Raw genomic sequence first — 18,766 nt, 5'->3', positions numbered from 1 at the left:
TCGTGTGTCTGGAGCAAGGCCTTCCCTTTTAAGCTAGCTCTAATTGAGGTCTCTCGAGGACTTGAGAACTGACCAATTTGCATGTAGGGGTGATGTGGTAGTGCAGAATAGGTAACATGTCAACATTCCGCATGCACCAAAATGACACATGGTGTTGGCGGCAAGCTAACCTTTCTCATAAAACAGCAGGGCGTTTGTGAAGTAGGCCTTCTCTTCAAATGAGCCTGCATTTAGTCTGAGAGCTATCCATCAATCAAGGATGTAAGGTGAAGGTCAATAAGTGATTGCTGAGGTTAGCGACTTTAATCGAGATATTCCGTCAGATCTGATTGAACCTGAGGTTCCCACACCACATTCCCATGCACACCACACTGCGGCAACACGTGCTTAATACAGTATTCACCTTTACTTCCCACTCTGGTGGTTAGTACCATTTCACTTCCCTAACGTGTAAATTACTTCACCACAGAGGTACGTCCGAGCACTTGAATTCTTCGTTTCCACCACCAACTCTAAAACAGGTCGAACAATATCAAGTCCACCACAATGCTTGCAGTTAATATTTCTCGTTAATCATTATTTACCACACATCCATCTGCCCAATCAATTTGGCCAGGCTGGCTTCAATGTGAGTGTAAATGTGAGGCATTGTCGGCAATTAGAGCTGGTTGAAACACGTCCAGAGCATAGAGCATGTGCGTGGACGCTCACGGTGGGAGTGGTGGTGGGCACGAGGTAATCTGCGCGGATGTACTTTTGCATGTGTCTCATGCACTTTGGAGATGAGGTGCAATGCGTGTGCCACTCGTGGCCAAGGTCGAATCGACGATAGAGTGCACTCAACTGCTGGTTGTTCCTCCTCCATTTTCGGTTAATTGCTCAACCCAGCCGTCAATCATGGGCAAGTGCTGGAAGGCCCTTTTCGGTAGAGTCAAGAAAAGTGTCAATGGTACACTTCGTTGGCACAGGCGAGCCACGTGTTTTGATCAAAGTACAACGAGTCTTCGAACCACTTCCTTGCGTGAGTTTACACAATGTTTTGTAGCAGCGGATTCAGCCCCTAAAGAACAAGACTACAGACCTGGTGTTTATAAGCCTGCAACATTTGTGAAAAACATGTAAAATAAGTTCCCCTCATATAAAGGGCGCCTTGACACCAGAGGTGGAGGTGAAGCAAGGAGACTGAAGAGATCGCAAGATGAGTACACAATTGATGCAAGTATTTTTCCACAAATCGATTTACATCGTAATCCTCCGTAGATTGCTACATTAGTCAATCGTTTGACAGATGTCTGCTTACACAGCCCAGAATTATCCTTGACTTAAAATCACATTTTGTTTGCGATCCGCCTAAGCTGACCATTAAACCGTATTATAGTGAAAGGAGGCATTATTTATACCACGGGTTCCAATGGCCCAAGTTTGGCATTTCATTCAAATGAAAGGTAATTTATTACTAGGTGAACCACTTCTCCATCCCTACTACTTTTGTGACAGCATTAGGGTCTTCCTCTGCTTGCTAGTTTGTTACAGCTTGCTCAAATATCAACTTTTAATCCTTCTTAAAACATTGTAGGCCAGTTTTGTGTCCATGCAAGCGCTCAGGGTTACCATGATTGGCTAGTACCCACACTTGCACGCGTCCAACATGATTTTGTCATTGGACAAGGGCCTAACCAATCAGAGCTCAGTCTGCTCGGCGTTTAAGCCAATAAGTAGGTGAAGGAATACGCGTGTCGTCACAACCGCAGAAGAGGCGGGTCCGCGTTTCCATGTTTCAGGCGCCTGTCGTCAAAGTCGTGTCTGCACCGAGTGTTGTGTCCACTCACTCGTCGACATACATACAACGCACTGAGGGTAGAGGAGTTCTCTCACGAACAAGCAGTCGTCAACGCTTCGAATCGAGAAGGGTAAGTGATGCCGTTGCCAAATTTTGAGCATTCATCCTGTCTACGATGAAAGCTGTGTTCCTCGAAGCAGTCTGTCTCTTTACCGCCTTAGGTGAAGAAGCAGAACATGGAGCGTGTGAGACGAGCACGTATCTCGGACAAAATTGCACAGCTGCATGGTCTCGCCCTCTCCATGGTCGGCAAAGATGTGAGTCACCAATCGATTTATTGATTTGTCGTCGTGAGCACAGGTCTCCTGTGTGGTGTCTGGCCAGGGGCGCCCATAGGGGACAGGTGGGGCTAACTCATCTCCTTGGGTAGAAAATCGGTGTGTTCACAGGAGGAGACCTCTGATGCAAGAGGAGTGAACAGACGACTTCATTCCTTGGTGTTGTAGGCGGTTAGCAGCGTCCGCACAGAGAAGGTGGAGATGCTGGGCTTCTGTCACGATGTACTGAGTAGTCTACGCAACCTGCTGGTGGAGAGCCCAGACATGATGGAACGACTGAAAGCATACCACAGAGGCGACACCGTGACGAGTGCTGTCTGTCAAAACATCACGCCTGATTCTCCCACCACCTCTCAGATTGGCTATTGTGACAGTGGTGTTTACGTGTCCCCCACATCTGTCACACACTCCTCCTCCGTTGAGGGCAACGGTGCCGATCGCACTGAGTACCGATTGCCACCGAAGAAACGTCAGGAGGTGTGGAGGCCCTATCTCTGAAGTGATGTGGCACTCTTGAAGCAGTTGACTTGTCTTCTTTTATTTGTTTTGTTTTGGCATCCTAAGTATATGCATATGCATATTTATCTGCCCGTTGTGACATGCGTGCTGATGACGATGAGAGTCACAGGTGACTCCTGATTCATTAGTGGAAGTTGTTGTAAATGCGATGTTTTTTCCTTTTCTATTCATCCACTTGCCTTTCCGAGAAAGATGCTGTTTAGTCTGGGGATGTCAGTTGAGTTTCCTGTTAACTAGGGGCGGATTTGGTGATTGTCTGAAGTGTTTTGCAAGGAGAAAAGAAAAGAAGGTGGTATGTTTAAGTAGAAGGGTAACGAGTTGTGAATCGCTGTTGTGGTGGATTAGTTTGGGCATGAAGTTGGGTCCTGAGTGGCGTCTGCACCGTCTGCCTTCTCAATAATCGCATATCGCTGCGTGACTGTAACGTGCAACTCTGACAAGAAGTAAGAAGTGGTTTAGATAGGATCCTCTGACATTCCAGTCTCCAACACTGACACGGAGGTGAGGCTGCATGAAAGTGCTTATTGCTTGTAGCAGGAAGGGCAAAACCATGTCTTCTCATCCAGGCAGTGATGCTCGGAAAGCACATTGGTGCAGTTGAGTGGATGTGCAAGTGATTTTGCCAAAGTTGACGACATGCGTGGTGCCTCTTGATACTGAATACTTTCATTTTGCTCAAATGGTAATTGTAGACGAAAAATTTGCCATTTTCAATGAGCCGTCTCTGATTCCGACTCTTTTATTAGTTACCTTTATCAGCTATCATTATTGCTAATGGATACTGCATACTAAAACCTAACCACAGAAAGCTTTCCTATGAACTACCATGGCCGTTGTTCAAGAGCCCGAGAACATAGATGTCCGGGCACCAAAAAGAGCGACTTGTGCCAAATGGAAGGCATTCATGTTTCATGTGGCTCTCCACTAGTCCACAAGTATGCACTTCTTCGTGTGCTAACTGAGGACCCATAGGCTGGACATGTGGTAATGATGTCCCCCCAAATGGGTGTGAATCACGTTTTTTCCCTGTCCCTACTGCCATTATATTCACTAACGCAGCGCAGCAACTTTGCACGTGAAGCCCGCAATGCAAACGTGGGTGAAGACTAGTTGTCAGGTAAGATTTCGCACCCTAGCGCACGCAGGCGGTGCCAGCGCTGTCATCGCGAACTCTGGTCACGCATTTTGAAGTGATACACATTATTTAGTACCGCGGTAACCATTCAATTGACGTGATTACTGCCAAGATCGTTATATCATGTGCATGCGTCACTGAGGTCTTGTGGTCTATTTGACCATTTCATTCTTCGGCCTTGAAATTGGAAGCAACAGAGAAGAGAGGTAATGGATGCCTTATACAAGTCCCATTGTAACGGAGGTTTTGGAACATTGCGAACGATGGCAAGGCGGCGGTAACCCATGGTCAGCGTCGAGCCTCATGGGTTGAAGGGCAGAGCGGGGTAAATCCAGACGGAATAAATCACACGATAACCCCAACACCAGTACTACACCCAGTCTGTCGTGGAGAAGCATTCTCACGCCCAAAAGACCAACGCCACTAAATCAGATCAGCGCTTTTAGACATACACACATCAATTATGAAGAATACGATGTTGAACTGAGCACTTCAGTCACCGCCACCACCTTGAAGTTTTTATAGTTCATCGCGATTCACTTTGACTCCGCAATTTGGCTTTTCCAATTGTTTACCTTCACAGTGTTTCTTTTTCTCAATGGGCCATAAAACAGTTTTAATGAAACTGATTTGTTTGCATATGACCCCTTTCCATGATGGTCGTCTTTCTTACTAAACCGACACGTCTGGTCAGGACAGTTGTAATAAGGCGATTTTCAAGCCGTTTAAAATAAACTTCAGCTGAGAATTAACTTCAAGATTGTTCTATCCCACAAATACAAATACAAAAGTCAACATTTTGGAACTGAATGAATGCAAATTGTGTTTTGGAAAACTGTAGTGATTGGTTCAAAGAGTAAATTTGTATTTTGAGTAATTTAATATTTGCCTTAGCTTTTCCCTATTAATGTTGGTTAAATTGTTGTTACTTTTAATTACGGAATGGTACTCTCATAGCTGTTAGTGCTGTTCCCATACTTGTGGTGTAGGATGGTCCGTTCACTTGGATAACAACATAAAATGAAGGTGTCCTGCATTCGTCATGTATTCAAGCTAGTGGACTTGGGTTGCTCCTCGAAGGCATGCAATTATGCGAGAAACAGCACTGAGTACCAGAATGTACTGCTCCAAACGCATGATTCCAGTTGGCATGGCAACCATTCGTGTGACCCCACTAATTGTATATATTTTTCAAGGTCTACTGTGCCACATAGGTGGCTCTAATTGGAGTGGCTCTGCCTATTTATCCAGATACGAGAAATTACTAATTTTAGACGTTGTAGTCATTAATCCTGCTTCCCATGCTAAGGTATCCCAGGTAAACGAGTATAATCAGGTTCTGATCTCCGAGTGTCAGGCATGAACCTCGAAGATAATTTTGAACTGAAGTTAATTAGATGGATGGTTGAATTGATCTTCAGATTTCGGAGCAATGAACGAACTCCCTGGTCGGATGGTCAAAACATCCCTAAAACTCCATTTGTAAGAGACCGATAGTAGTTTTAATCACGCGAGCGATTACACAGGTTGCTTTAGCATCTCCTCTAAATCGTCCCATCCATGGTGCCTACAGCCTAGCTTTTCTGCACATTGACGCTAAAGGCACTTCTAGACCTCGAGACGGAACATGACTCGATAGTAAAATAATGATCACAAATGACCATCATTAATGTGAGGAAGGGAGTGGGTGGTTGCATTGCGAATTGAGGGTTGGAGGGCAGAGGGTACTGCCTACCCCAAATAACCTCACACCTCACTGAACTTCCATTTTGTTGTCTCACCGTCCCTTCTTTCATCTAACGCCAATGTATTGGTAATTTGGCATGGCCGCTGAATATACAGCATAATTCCCAATTTTCGTAAATTTTCTTCTCAAAGCGGAGTGGTGTAAACTGGTTAACATCGTCACGAACGCAAACCATTTCAACACCACGGACCTTCTATGGCAGTATCATAAGCACATACATTAATAGTAGAAGTGATTGACTCATTGCCTCCAGTTTGGCAGAACAAGTACAGTCACGTGGATTGTATTTGGCAGGAAAAAAGCAGCTATGCATATGGGAAATTTAGTTGAGGAGTTTGATCGCCTTTAAGATGAAAAACACAACTTAGTGTTACTACCAACATCTTGAACATGGACGTATATGTGAGGGAGTAAATAGCTAAGCCTTTTAATGTCTTTAACATGAGATGCCAAATTCACATAACTTATAGATAAAATGTGCAATGTTTTAAATAACTGTAAATTTTAAGTCGCCTCTTTCAAAATGGTAAACGGATAAAAAAACACTCTTTTTCGCAAGTCCACAGATAACTATGACTACGTGTTTTCAGCATGAGTAGCCGATTGTTTTATTTGTTGGTCTCCAGAAAAGATGAGCTGTCAGGCTGATCTACGAAGCAGTGTAAAGTGATGGGCAATCAATCCTGTTTCACGGTTTACGGCTGCATGCAAGCTTGCTAGTTACGGACAGACATAGCAAAGGCAGCTGCAACAGACAAACTATATAGATGACAAAATGCGAAAAGGCGAAAAGTATAGCAGTTTTGCAGTAAAAAAGGAATACTGACAGAAGGAGTAAGCTTTTTTCCCTTTCCTTAAAAGTAGCTATTTAACTCCGAATCTTATGAGGATCAAGGGCAGGACTTAACAGCTTCCAGCTGATACCGGGGTTGAATGCGCTTGTATCCGCTTCTATTGCGCTGTAAATGAAATTGCGAAGTACACCCACTGCCAAATACGAATGCTGTACATTTGTTATAGGATGCAAAATAAACTTATCATTATGATAATGAATACAAAAATTTACTGAATCCAAGTTCAAGTCGCTTGCTTGGATTCTTAAAGCTGCCCAGAAAGTTAGGGAGCTTCGCCGATCCATAAAAATGTGGAAGTATTTCAGGATGTCATAAGTTAATCGAGTTTTCGTTTAGGTTTGAAAAGGAATTATAATCCCTATTCCATCAAGAACCGTCATCAGTATGCAGAGCGATGATGAAGAATAGAAACTACTAAGCATAAGCATATTTTATTAAATTTGAGGGAGTATTCCGACACTGCATAATACGCATTGATGTGAGACGCAAATTTGTGAGCAGTGGATACTCTTCTCTTGTTGCAGCTAACTTTAATAATCTAAAACGAACTACACTACCATGGTGGAACTATTCCTTTTACTCAATCATGGGACCCAAACTGACCATGCCTGTTCCACCATAGTTGTCAAATGTAAAAGGGGTGGAAGTCATGTGAGAGGTGCATGAGTTTATCGAAATATTGCACAGATCCAGACAGAACACTCCCATGTGTTCTTAAACTCAGGTTAAAACTCTCGCCCATAACCCTCACTCCTTGTGATGGTGGGATCATCTTGGTGGCTCAATTCACGTTTCCTGTAAAAAATCACCACCTCCTCCCCACAACTTCCCTTTTTGCAATCCCTTTTATCTCAGCCAAACTGCTGTTCATTCCATACACTCCTAATCCGTGCAGGAGAGCTTTTTATGTACTGTCGCAATAACAGGTTCTCGTAGTCATCAATTTTGCGGTTCCCTTGTTTGAATCGATTCCATTAATTGTCACCCAGGAAATGCCCCCGTTGAAAATATGATTCCTACTATCCTTACTTCACTCTAAAATGTGAAATACTGATTTTGGTGTGGCTCTGTGAGAGGAAATTTATAAGAAGATTTCCCTACCACGAGTTCTCTTAGGCGAAACAGATGTGTGCGTGCCGAAAGCGATCACGCGCAAATGGAAGGTTATGCAATAAGTGATCCACTTGCCCATCGCTCTCTTGATAGTCTGTATCAAAACACTTGGCCTTAATGTGTATTGGTGTATGCACATTTTGACGAATTTTGCTCAATACTAGACAATAAGTGTAAAAATCTGCCGCATGTTTTGCAGTAATAAACGATACCTTAAGCCAGCCGAAAATGCTTTGCACAGTTTAAATAGATACTTTTAACACATTTTTCATTTGAGGGCTGGCAGAATGATCTACCAGAGGCAAAGTCTTGAACTTGAAGCAATTACTTACAGACGCTAAAAATGTTGCTGGAAATAGTTTGCTAATTTTCCATAAGAATTTGAACGGTTTGAAATCCTAAAACTGAAGATGCGACTGCAGGAGCAATTTATATATCGCATGATTTCTTTCTACTTTGAAATAAAGATATTAGTCTGGAACTGCTGCTTCAGAGCATTTGATGTTAGAACAATTGAGTGATTAGCCTCGTTTCATAAATAACAGGTTTTTTCAAATATATTCGCGTCTGCAATGGCGATTTCGCTTTTGACTAGAGGAATTATCGTGCTGACCACTTGAATGTGCATTGGCACTACTTGTTCATTGAGTACTAAGCGTTGACCATCGATAGAGAAACCTATTCCCCATTCCCATCCCATTGCCTCCTTCTTCTTCTCCTCCTCCCTTTGCCCTGTTCAAATTTACAATTACAAGATCTAATGTAGAACTTCACAAAATGATTACAGTTACTTTCTAGAGGGAGTAAACTCCTTATGGAGCTGGGGGATCTCGGGTCTTTACAAAAATCTACCAATTATTTCTGATTACCCCAAAGTCAGGTATACCCTTCGGATTTGAGATGTTAACCTGATGGATTAAGCAACCTATACTGAGGCTTTGGTAGGCTCTTCGTTCTCCCAATTGATGCGCATTGTGTAAGTGTGAAGACAGTGAAGTAGGCTACTTAGGTTCGGACCCCATTTTGAAAAAGATTGCTGAGGCTAATTCATTCATCATAACAAAGCGGTGTTTGTGATATGTATGCTCGTACGAAAAGTTCCGACAGGCAAGTCATGATCATCCGCAAGTCGCCGTTACATTCCACCGCCGTGATTTGTATTAAGCCGCTGTCACTAGCGGATCATTTGATCCCTCCGTAAGCACTTAGCTTTGAGTGAAAAAATGTGCGACCATGAAGAAGTAAAGAAGCTACAGTAACCTCATTATATAGTGGTGGTTGACATAAATAACAGGATTATTTCAATGAGTTAATTTGGTTTTGTTTGAGATGAGGAAATTAAAGGACTCTGATTCCTGAAAAAATATTTGCTGGTCAGCTTGGTGTTTACAAATTCTTGCCACGTTGATATTTGCCAATGAGCATTCGTTCACTTGCAAAATGACAGAGATTAATTGTTTTGAGGATTTTGCATGCTCGGTTTACATGATGACCCAATCGTATCCCATTAACACCGAATTAATGTTGGACGATTCATCTGGCAGTCGATCAGAAGGAAGCATTAGTGACCAGGAAATCTAGTCTTCTTTCGAAGCGATCTTTAGTGGGAAGACAACTGTCCAATCTCTTGGCCCTCACACCACCACTCTTCGTGTGCCAGCATCAGCGTCATGTAGTTTTAAAACCGTGAAAATAAATTGCCGTTAGGCATCGGCGTCACATCGCATCATAGTCTGTGTAATTAATATCCCCGTCAATTTCATTAAGGCAATCCGACTCTCAACGAATTCCTAATGTATTATCTGTTAAAATGGTTTCAATTCTACGATTACTCGACTAGCATTAGCGTAACTTAACCTGATGTGCTTTTAATTGCATTGCAAATGACTGCGAAAGTGGTGCTTAACACAAGCATCGGTTTAACCAGTCGCTTGTCCAAAACTCCATTCTACCGATGATTTGTGAAGTGAAGGTGTGTTTCTCCGATTGCAGATTTGAGGTCGATAGGTAAACAGGCTTTGCGAAGAGATATGGTTGCATCATCCTCCAAATGATTTGTCTACCCAATTTGTTTTGAGAAAACACGCCTCAGCTGGACCACTTTATGGAACCTTAGATTGGACAAAATCCTAACCAGTTGAAAACGTACCATAAACCTACGAAAGTTGTCACAACCAAGTAAATTTGACTGGGTGAGAAAGGTGGATCAGTCGCAAATCATCATTGCAAGATATCCTCACCGCCGACATGTCGCTAGCCATGCTTGCGTCGCTTTCTTTGCCAAGTGGGAAATCTTTAGACAGATTATCAAACCTGTTGAATTGGTCCTAGACATTATGCTCCTAAATCAACCTTTTTCATACTTGTATGTCATGAGGTTCATGGACGAATCCTTCCATCTATATTCAGTGGCCGGCCGTTCCAGACAATCTTGTTAGATTAATCCACCGATTAGCAAATGCAGCTTTACTTGAGACCCACAGGAGAATGATATTTTTGCTTGCTGAGGGCTTAGCATGACACCAACGTAGATTCCCGTCACAAAAGTTTCAACTACCTGTTCATTTATGTGTTCGCATACTTCTCACGGTCAAAGGAGGTAGGAGTTGCCTTAAATGACCTCATTGCGACAGCTCGAAGCACTCGGAGTTTGACCCCCCCTAACGAAGGTCTGGGAGAAGTCTGACCAACTCATTCCTCAAAAGGAGGGTGGCTGTGCATTCGTGAGCAGCTCTGTACAGATTAACAGACAATTCAGCACCGAGAACTTTCCAAAAAAGATTGATTACTTGAAATCATAGACCTTTTCACCAATCTCTATGGTAACTCAAAATGAGCTGTCTTTGTAACTCCCTTGTAGCTGCTGTATGTATTTTTCTCATGCAATTAATGGTAGAACCACTGAAGGTATCCACCTTCTATGAGCATGTTTCTTCTGAGAGTTGAGAATAATAAATATTAAAGTAGATCTTGGGATCTTTAAATGTACTTCTAATTTGTCTCTCACTCAAGAGGAACATTTTTTCCCATTGATGGATAGGTAATCGGTGGGTGGATGAAGGTGCGTGAAGTGGTACTGGTGTGTTCACAGGACCATGGAATCGATACTTCTGTCTAGACACATGTCAATTCCTATCGCCACAGTCTCATCCTTCCAACATAATCGGACTGACATCTTATTCAATAAACACGTGTCTAACTCTTCTTCATCCCAAAGAGAGTTCCTGCAACAGCACGCTAAAATGCCCACGTATACGTTATAGTTCATCACACCCACTGCAGCAAAGTAGTGGCCTAAATGGTTAATATCAAGTTGACTGAGTACTTAATTAGTACCGTGAGCTGGGTGTGGCTCTCTTGTTCCTCCTTAGAGCAGGTCCGTGTGCCCATTTGGATTGAGATTTTGATCAGATGACCAACAGTAGAAGGAAGGAGACATCGGGATCAGCGCGTATTCTCTATGTGATGCACACTCTTAGCAAAAGGGCATATCTGACACCCTGACACTCATTTTCGTCTCACGTCCTGTCAGAGTGTAAACATCCCTCCGTGCTGTTGTTTGAGAAGCAAATGCCTTAACACTAGAAGTGCTGCCACTTTAACCACTGGCATCAGTTTGAATCGCCTATCACTAGCTCTTCAAATTGACGCGTAAATTTCGTTTTGAGTGGTAAAAATCTGCCTTGTCTTAGTTTGATTAAGATCAGGATTGGGGAAGCTGAACATTGATAGTACACAGGTATGAAACTTCTCCCAAAAGTAGTCGACTAACTCTACCTTTTATTGTAGTTGAGCTTTGTGATTGCATCCTGTCAATTTAAGTCGGTGCCCTTCCTAAGAATGTAAAATGGTAACGTTATTAAGCTCTTTATTAGCAGATTACAGATTTTCGAATTTTCCACCTATGCTGAGGTGCACGAAGACGTTCATCTTAGCAGAAAGCGTATTCTCTTGTCTTCACCATGCTTTTTGTGTGGTTGCCTTCCCATCTATTTGGCGTTCATACTAACAGGAAACCTCTCTTTGAAAAGGAAACACCTGAGTTCACTATAAAATTGAATGGGAGTTTTTGCGACACTGATATTCACACAGTGCGAAGCGTTCATTTGCGCAATGATAAATGTTGAATACTTCTGTTGAATTATGGTAGCGTGAACCGCATTATGGGGGCTGAGGGGAGTCATGGGTGTGGGACATATGCGAGGAGGGGAGGAAGAGGAGAAAGAATCTAGTCTATCCCCATATAACCACACGCGCACGCCTCCCGGTGGTAGTAAACAGTGATCTCTGAATGATCAATGGGCAAACGTCCTCCCCTGTTTTCCCTTTTCCTACGATCTGCCTTTTCACTGATAATGTAAACAAAATTTTAAGTCGGTCTGACTGTTTGCGTCAGCATATTTCATCAACGGTCCCCTTCACCCAACTGCTCTAACATTTTTGGCCAAGTGATTCCAACGAAGACAGCTAGGAGATTTCAATTTCAATGAGTAATTGCAAGCGAAATTAATCAGAAGTCCTCTTCTGCACAAGATTGCATCCTATTTTTTTCCATTACGACTATTGTTTCATTAAATTAATGCCTATCGACATCTAATCACTTCCTTTGAATAGCTTCAAGTTTGCAAGCCTACGTCCATGCGATTTGACTCTTGATGCTACAAAAAGAATCCATGATATATTTGCTTTTTGGGCATAAGCATTCCCTTCAAACAGAAGCTCACGAATGTGAGAGCAAATGCTGCAATAGTTAGGCTCTAGGCGAGGCATATACTATAGCCCTTGTGCTCAAATTATTCTGCTAGTGGAAAATGACACCACAAAGAGTAAGTTCATTTCCAAGTTGGAACTGCCTAGTCCCACAGCTGTTTGGACTACGTTTGAACGCCAGTGGAAGATACGATATTCGTTCATTTGTTTTTTGCATTCATGGGGTGGGTGTTTTACCATTCACCATTCGTTTCCTCATTAGTCCATCTTGCATACCCTACCCCGTTTGCTTAGCACAATCTAGGCGCCGGGGAAAGGCACAGTCAAGCGGAGGATGAACAGTAGTTTCTGATTTAAGCAGAAGGAGAATGTAATTTGGCATATGGCACTCAACCACCTTCTCTCTGATAAGACACTTCAGCTAAACTCAGTAGTGGAATGAGCTCACAAACACCGATTGAGTAGGCGAAGGGATGATGCGCTGTGCTGCCTACCATTCAGTTCCTTTTGCTTTGAGTAGACGCAACGCAAATCCTTTCCGCACGTTAAAAGTGCTAAAACACACAAGAAACGCTGGTTTATTCCGTAACTCCACCAGAATGTGTTCGATGTAACTAAAAGAAGTGTGAGTGAGGTGAAATGTCCCTATTATTTTTACTGGTTTTTTAGTTAAGGAGGTTGACAATGCTCACCCAGATAATGGAGGCGAGCGTGTTTTGGGACCTCCAAGTTACAGAGCGATTGTTTTGTTGGCAGGTTTGTAACAGTGAGCATGCAGAAGTGAAATCACATCAGCGATTATTTCAACGTCATTACCTTGACAAATGCTGTCTGCGCGGCCCTAACATTAGCTTCCGCGTCATGGTAGTGGTATCTACAACTTAAACACATCCGTTTCGCTCTATGAGCCTGGATCATACCGACTATAAGAGTGGAGACCTTTTTGCTTATCTGACTCGGAGTTCCTCCATATCACTTATCTGTCCACTTTTAATATATATATATATCATTTCATGATACATTGAAAGGACATCCCTTTGAAGTGATGTAATCGAGACCCTGATATATTTCTAATAGGCCCATGAGTGATTGCTTACAACTGAGAGGTCTTGATACCACCTATTAATGTTACTAAAGTAATTGGCGCTACGTAAAGAAGGGATTTCATTCCACAATGAAGCTCATTAATACTAGCCACTGGATAAGGTAAATGATGAATTATCGTCGAAAATCTCTAGGTTTCCGTTTTTACATTTCAAATAATCACCTGTATTTAATCAATTAACTACCTTACGATTACTCCTTAAATTGGCGAATCTAAGGCTAATCCTTGAATACATCCTCCAGTCCTTCGTGTAGCAATAGAAGTTGCTTCAAACAGAAAGGAATGCCTACAGCCGTTAGCCCGCTTACTGAAACTGCTATTACAAGCAAGGGATTTACAAGTCCCTTATGATAGCACCAAGGCTAGAGAGGCTTGAATTCCGAACAATTCCATTCTGTAATGTCACATATTTTGATCCGAATTGGTCAGATCCAAAGAGTTGTTTCGGAGCATTCTACATTACATTCCTCCAGCGGACTCATTCCTCATCCGATACAGTAATAGCCTGATTTTCCCCTTAATTTTGAAGTTACCTTAACGTTAGGACTGGCATGGGTGCGCGCGTCTACATCCGTGGAAGGTAACTGGCAATTACTAATTCAACTAGTCGTCACTGTCAAGTGTACACTCGTGCCGTCACTTCACTCACGAACACAACAGACCGCGCACTCCCCCCTTCACATACCTTCCTTTAGGCTTGCAGATGTGTTTAATTCGTTTAATTTGAAAGTAACCACTCCTCTCCACCCACTCCTGGAGAACAACTGGTTACCATTATTTGAGGTGATTGCGTAGCATACCGTTGGAAGTGACGACCTTCTCAAAATGAACTTTTAACGTTCAAGATCATTTTTCCTCAAGATTACTTTCTACCAGATATGGTGTAAGCTTATATAATCCTGTGCAGTAGTCCACAGAGGAAGAGATGAGACCATGTGAATGAAGGATAGATAATCAACTTGTTAACCAGTGATCGCTTCTGATGTGGGATTGTGACATTGGACCATAGAAGAAGGAAACTACTAGAGGCGGAACGCAGGGTTAATGTGGAATTGTTTTAGAAAATGGATTAATTACTTCAATGCGATTTCAGTTTCATTTGGCGGAAATATTTGTGGAATGTTTTTAGGAATAGGGGTTACACTTTCTATGCTGCCTTCGCTCACGGATGCTGTTGTTCAAATCAGAGCCATCATGTATACACTACCCATGACTCCCCACTGAATACTCCACTTCACTTTCGGTAGGTGGCTCATTCGCCTACTCCTATTGTATGCCTTCTTTTCAACAGTTTTATTGTGAACTTAAGAACAACAATGCAAGGGAATCAAATTGATTCAACGAATGATCTAGTGATCCGGTCAGCATATGAGTAAAAGAAAATTCATGCATCTGAGTTACACTCTACTTGAATGACTAAGCATTCAGTGTCAGGAGTCCACTCCCTCCGCTTTGTGTACTAATTTGGTTTCTTATTTAAATCACCAACTTACCGTATGTGTGTGATCCTGGCTCTTACCAAGCTAAATGAAGCATGATATGTACTGGATTTAGTCAACCTATGGCAAGATATGATATCAACAAGACATTAGGAAGTTGCACATTCTTTTACACAATACCCACTTCGGCTTTCGCGTTTGTGGTCTGGTCTCCTTCCCTTTGTGGGCTCCTAACGCTAACTATGTAAGCTGTACATCTTTGGCATATTTGATGCCTAATATGGCCATTTGCTCAATTACTTCATGAACTGTCCATCCCAGTTGTAAGATTGCAAGCAACCCACGAATGGGTTAGACAGTCCACACGAGGACACCTAGGACGTATAAAAACACAACTGAAGTGGGTACAATAACCTCCCTTGTAAACGTTACACAACAAAAGCTGTTATATTTCATGCATCTAAGGTCTAATAAGATGCTATAATAACGTTTTACTCGCGCTATTTGGTACTGGTAACTGCAATTACTCTACAAGATCTCTGTTCTACGACTTTCAGGCGGGTACAAATGAGATGTGGTTAGACGAACAAGTCAGCATCTACCTTTCGCGAGGCTTTTGTAAAAGAATGAAAGGGTCTCCACCAGTAGTAAACACTTATGGAATATAACACAATACCACCACGCTTACCTCAATGCACCTACCCAAAGTATAATGTGCAGGTGGAATTAAGATGAGTCAAGGCGGCCGAAAAAGATTATATGTAAGAGCCGATTCAGCCATAACAAACAGGTGGGTCGGTAGAACAAGGTCTACCTCTGAAGGTCTTTTCTAGTGCAGAGACTTCTGCTGCACAGTTGCGATCGACCAACATGTGCATGAAGTCAAATCAGCATCACAAAAGGTCCCAAACACAATGCATTATTGTAGTTCATTTCATGTGTGTGGCATAACGACAGAAAAAGATAGAAATTGGCAGGATGTTCCCTACTGATTATGGAAAGCCCATTCGCTGGTAATGGAACGTAAGCACCTCTATAGAAGTTACGATATCGTGCAAACACGCGTGCAGGCCCACCAGTGCTGTGATTGGTTCCGTCAATTCGCATGCGTTTCAAGCTGTGTTTCTAGTGGTTAAGAGCTCAGCTAATCTGCGTGTCACGTTCACGTTATCTAGTTGAATGGGTGGTGATGGGACTAACTTGCGTGGCCGCGAAACTGGCAAATAGGTAGGCTGTCGGATTTGCTAACACATAAGAGAGCGGCTTTGGAGGTACTCACCCACATTCCTACCCTTGCGGTGACCGAGATGTTCGTCTACTCGCCAAAGTCGCTTGGAGGTGCGTCGAGGAGTAGATGCCGTCAATACACCAATCTGCAGCAGGCAGCCGTGTTAAGGAGAGTAAGTAGTTCAGCAAATCTGGTTTCCATACTTTCTGACTTTCTCTCAAATTACTCATCTTAGTTCCTAACTTCAAATGGAATGCTTATTGCGAAACGCCTCTGCATTAGGTAAATATGCAAATTGCAGAATGCGCAAGACAAGCTCGGATTTCGGACAAAACTTCGGAGCTACACGGCATCGCCCTCTCTATGTTTGGGCAAGAGGTAAGTTCCCTATCAATTTCCTTATTTATATTGACAAGAACATATACACCCTGTGGTACCTGGCCATATAGACACATTCTAGTAGACAATGTTGATTGCCCGGTCGCTAAGTCGATGCGCAGTAGTCGATAAGGCAGCGGTGTGGTTTTACAAGTACAGCGCAGTGCTACGGCGAGACGAGTGAACTAGGTGATTGTGTCTGCATTGTAGGCGAGAAGCAGTGTTCGGATGAAGAAGGCAGAGATATTGAACTTCTGCTACGAAGTGTTGAGAGGTGTGGGCAACTTGCTCGAGGAGAATCCAGATGTGAAAGGTCGCTTGCAATCGATCCATAGTAGTTTCTGCCGGGGTCTTGTTCCCACCAACTTCCCTGCCTCTGCCTCCACTGTTTCAACGTCTCAAGCCACCTCTGGTGACAGTGGTGTCCACGAATTACATGCAGTAACTTCAACCTCTGTCGTGCGATCATTCTCAGTCGATTACAGCAGCATTGACCCCACTGACTGCTCTGTGCAACCAAAGAAAAGCAAAGAGATATGGAGGCCCTATTTGGATTGCTTATACCTGTGAATCATGAAGGCATCTAACTTCTTCTTCAACATATTTTGATTTCCTTCATATTGTGCCTTGAGATTACTCACTTTCACAGCATTTAGGCTTCAGGAAGTAGGTGCTGCAGTTATCCATCATTACGATGTATGGTCCCAGTTCTCTAGCCTTGTCGTTGTTACCTTCCGTCGTGCGCCCTCTCATGGACTCATAATGTCACAGTAGTAGATTGTCTACAGCAGTCCCTCCTCATGTAGCCAATAGAACCTTCTTCAGAGGTGGTATGCCTTATTCTGTCTTCAGGAATACCTTAAGAGCTATAGTATCAGATAGAGGTTCCAGCTAATCGGTCAGTTTAATCACAAATTTCCCTGAGTATTGCTATCATGATCACTTCGGGTGCGGGGAAATACGGACGCAGATCGGTTGTATGAAGGTTTGGGCAATTGCTACGTACTAAATAACCTTTTTACATGACTGATACTGCGTGTCATAGGTTTCGTTTGGATAGTCTCAAACATGAGATTGTGAGGTGGTCAGTATCAGTTTGATGTCCTTGCCGATCATCTTACTGAATCAAGTAGCTCTATAGGCGGCACTTTTTGCGTGGTGTAGTGTAGAGTGCTGTAGTGCGTCAAAGTGGAAATAGGATCTTATAGATGAATCATAGTTATTTGGAATCCACACGCTGCCGTTCATTCGCACCGTGAGAAGGGGGAAGTTAATTGTTACCATCTATGTTGCTGCATTAGTCAGCAAAGTAACATCAGTGCCATCAAAACCGCAAATCGAGGCACGACGACTGACTTTTCAATTAGTAGGTTCACGATTACCACCACACCAGTGAAATCTCCCGCCACCGAAGGAGCATTGGTCCTTGAATTCCTCTTGAAAATAACCACTTTGTCTTAACCAATCTCATGCGGACTGGAGTCCACCCTTTGAGACCACAGTTTAGCATTTCAGATGTCTTCTATCCGAAGGTGAGTACTTGGCTGGGTAGAACATCCCCTGTTAATTCATGCATGATATATGGAACTGGAAATATGACTGCTTCACATATCAGTTTTTATCAACGCATTTGGTCTTTGGGACAACTAAATCGAGCGACTGAATGTGTGAAAAGTGGGAAAAGGTAGAAGGGGAGAGGAGGTAGAGAGCTAGGCAGGAGCCATGACCGCCGGTCCGCATGTTACACTTGATAAACAGGTGGGATGTGACCTCAACCGCATGTACACGTGCCTTTTCTACACCTGATTCTAATAACCATTTTGGTCATTCTCAGTCTCTCTTTGTTTAGCCCCGGCCAAAACCGTAAATGAAAGTGCATCAAGATTTATTTCGGTGGTTTTCAGTGATTCGAACGTATCCAACTTTTGCACAAGATTACCTAATTAAGATACTTAGGAAGACAGCCTAAATGTGGAATGGATAGGGCGCACCTTCTCTGCATACATTGAACATATCCGAGAACATTTGAATGTTTTCCTTATTTCTCTGGAAACTGCCTTTAGAGGCACTTGATCTCATCATCTTTCACTCTGTGGGTTATTGTACAATGAGTCGCTTCAGAAGAAATTAATCTCTTAATTCCATTTTACATATTCTCCACTTTTATCGTGCTACAAATTCCATTTGTAACCTCCAGCCCGCAACCCGAGTGACATAATTGAACAGAGTGTAAATCCACTTTATTCATTTATTAACTGATTGGTGCATTGGTTTTTGATGATGTCGATGTCAGCAAAAGACGGTTTATTCAATTGCCGAATGCTATAATTTGCGGTGAGAAAATGCGGATGGTTTTGTAGAGCCGTGTGATCCAGAGAGTAGAGTGGAGTGGGGCACTTTGGGATGTGGGCACCTAATTT

At 42.9% G+C, this 18,766-nt stretch overlaps 2 protein-coding genes across 2 annotated transcripts; one reads left to right on the top strand and one right to left on the bottom strand. All coding sequences in view use genetic code 11, as the record gives it.

Moving 5' to 3' along the window:
• Positions 1–693: 693 nt before the first annotated feature.
• Positions 694–2,616, top strand: EGR_10794 (STARP antigen; the record flags this gene model as incomplete). Its single annotated transcript, XM_024500043.1, has 4 exons — positions 694–735; positions 1,782–1,910; positions 2,002–2,097; positions 2,287–2,616. The coding sequence occupies 4 exons, from the start codon at positions 694–696 to the stop codon at positions 2,614–2,616; spliced, it is 597 nt and encodes a 198-aa protein (XP_024345544.1).
• A 3,208-nt stretch (positions 2,617–5,824) lies between these two features.
• EGR_10793 (hypothetical protein) lies at positions 5,825–16,948 on the bottom strand (the record flags this gene model as incomplete). Its single annotated transcript, XM_024500042.1, has 9 exons — positions 5,825–5,862; positions 5,897–5,982; positions 7,403–7,440; positions 7,750–7,849; positions 8,165–8,254; positions 13,294–13,393; positions 13,987–14,065; positions 14,821–14,860; positions 16,911–16,948. 9 exons carry the CDS (start codon positions 16,946–16,948, stop codon positions 5,825–5,827), a joined length of 609 nt encoding a protein of 202 aa, XP_024345543.1.
• Positions 16,949–18,766: the final 1,818 nt, after the last annotated feature.

Source organism: Echinococcus granulosus, assembly GCF_000524195.1.
Source record: "Echinococcus granulosus chromosome Unknown EG_S00271, whole genome shotgun sequence".
NCBI classification, from domain to species: domain Eukaryota; kingdom Metazoa; phylum Platyhelminthes; class Cestoda; order Cyclophyllidea; family Taeniidae; genus Echinococcus; species Echinococcus granulosus.
This window is presented reverse-complemented; position numbering and strand designations above follow the sequence as displayed.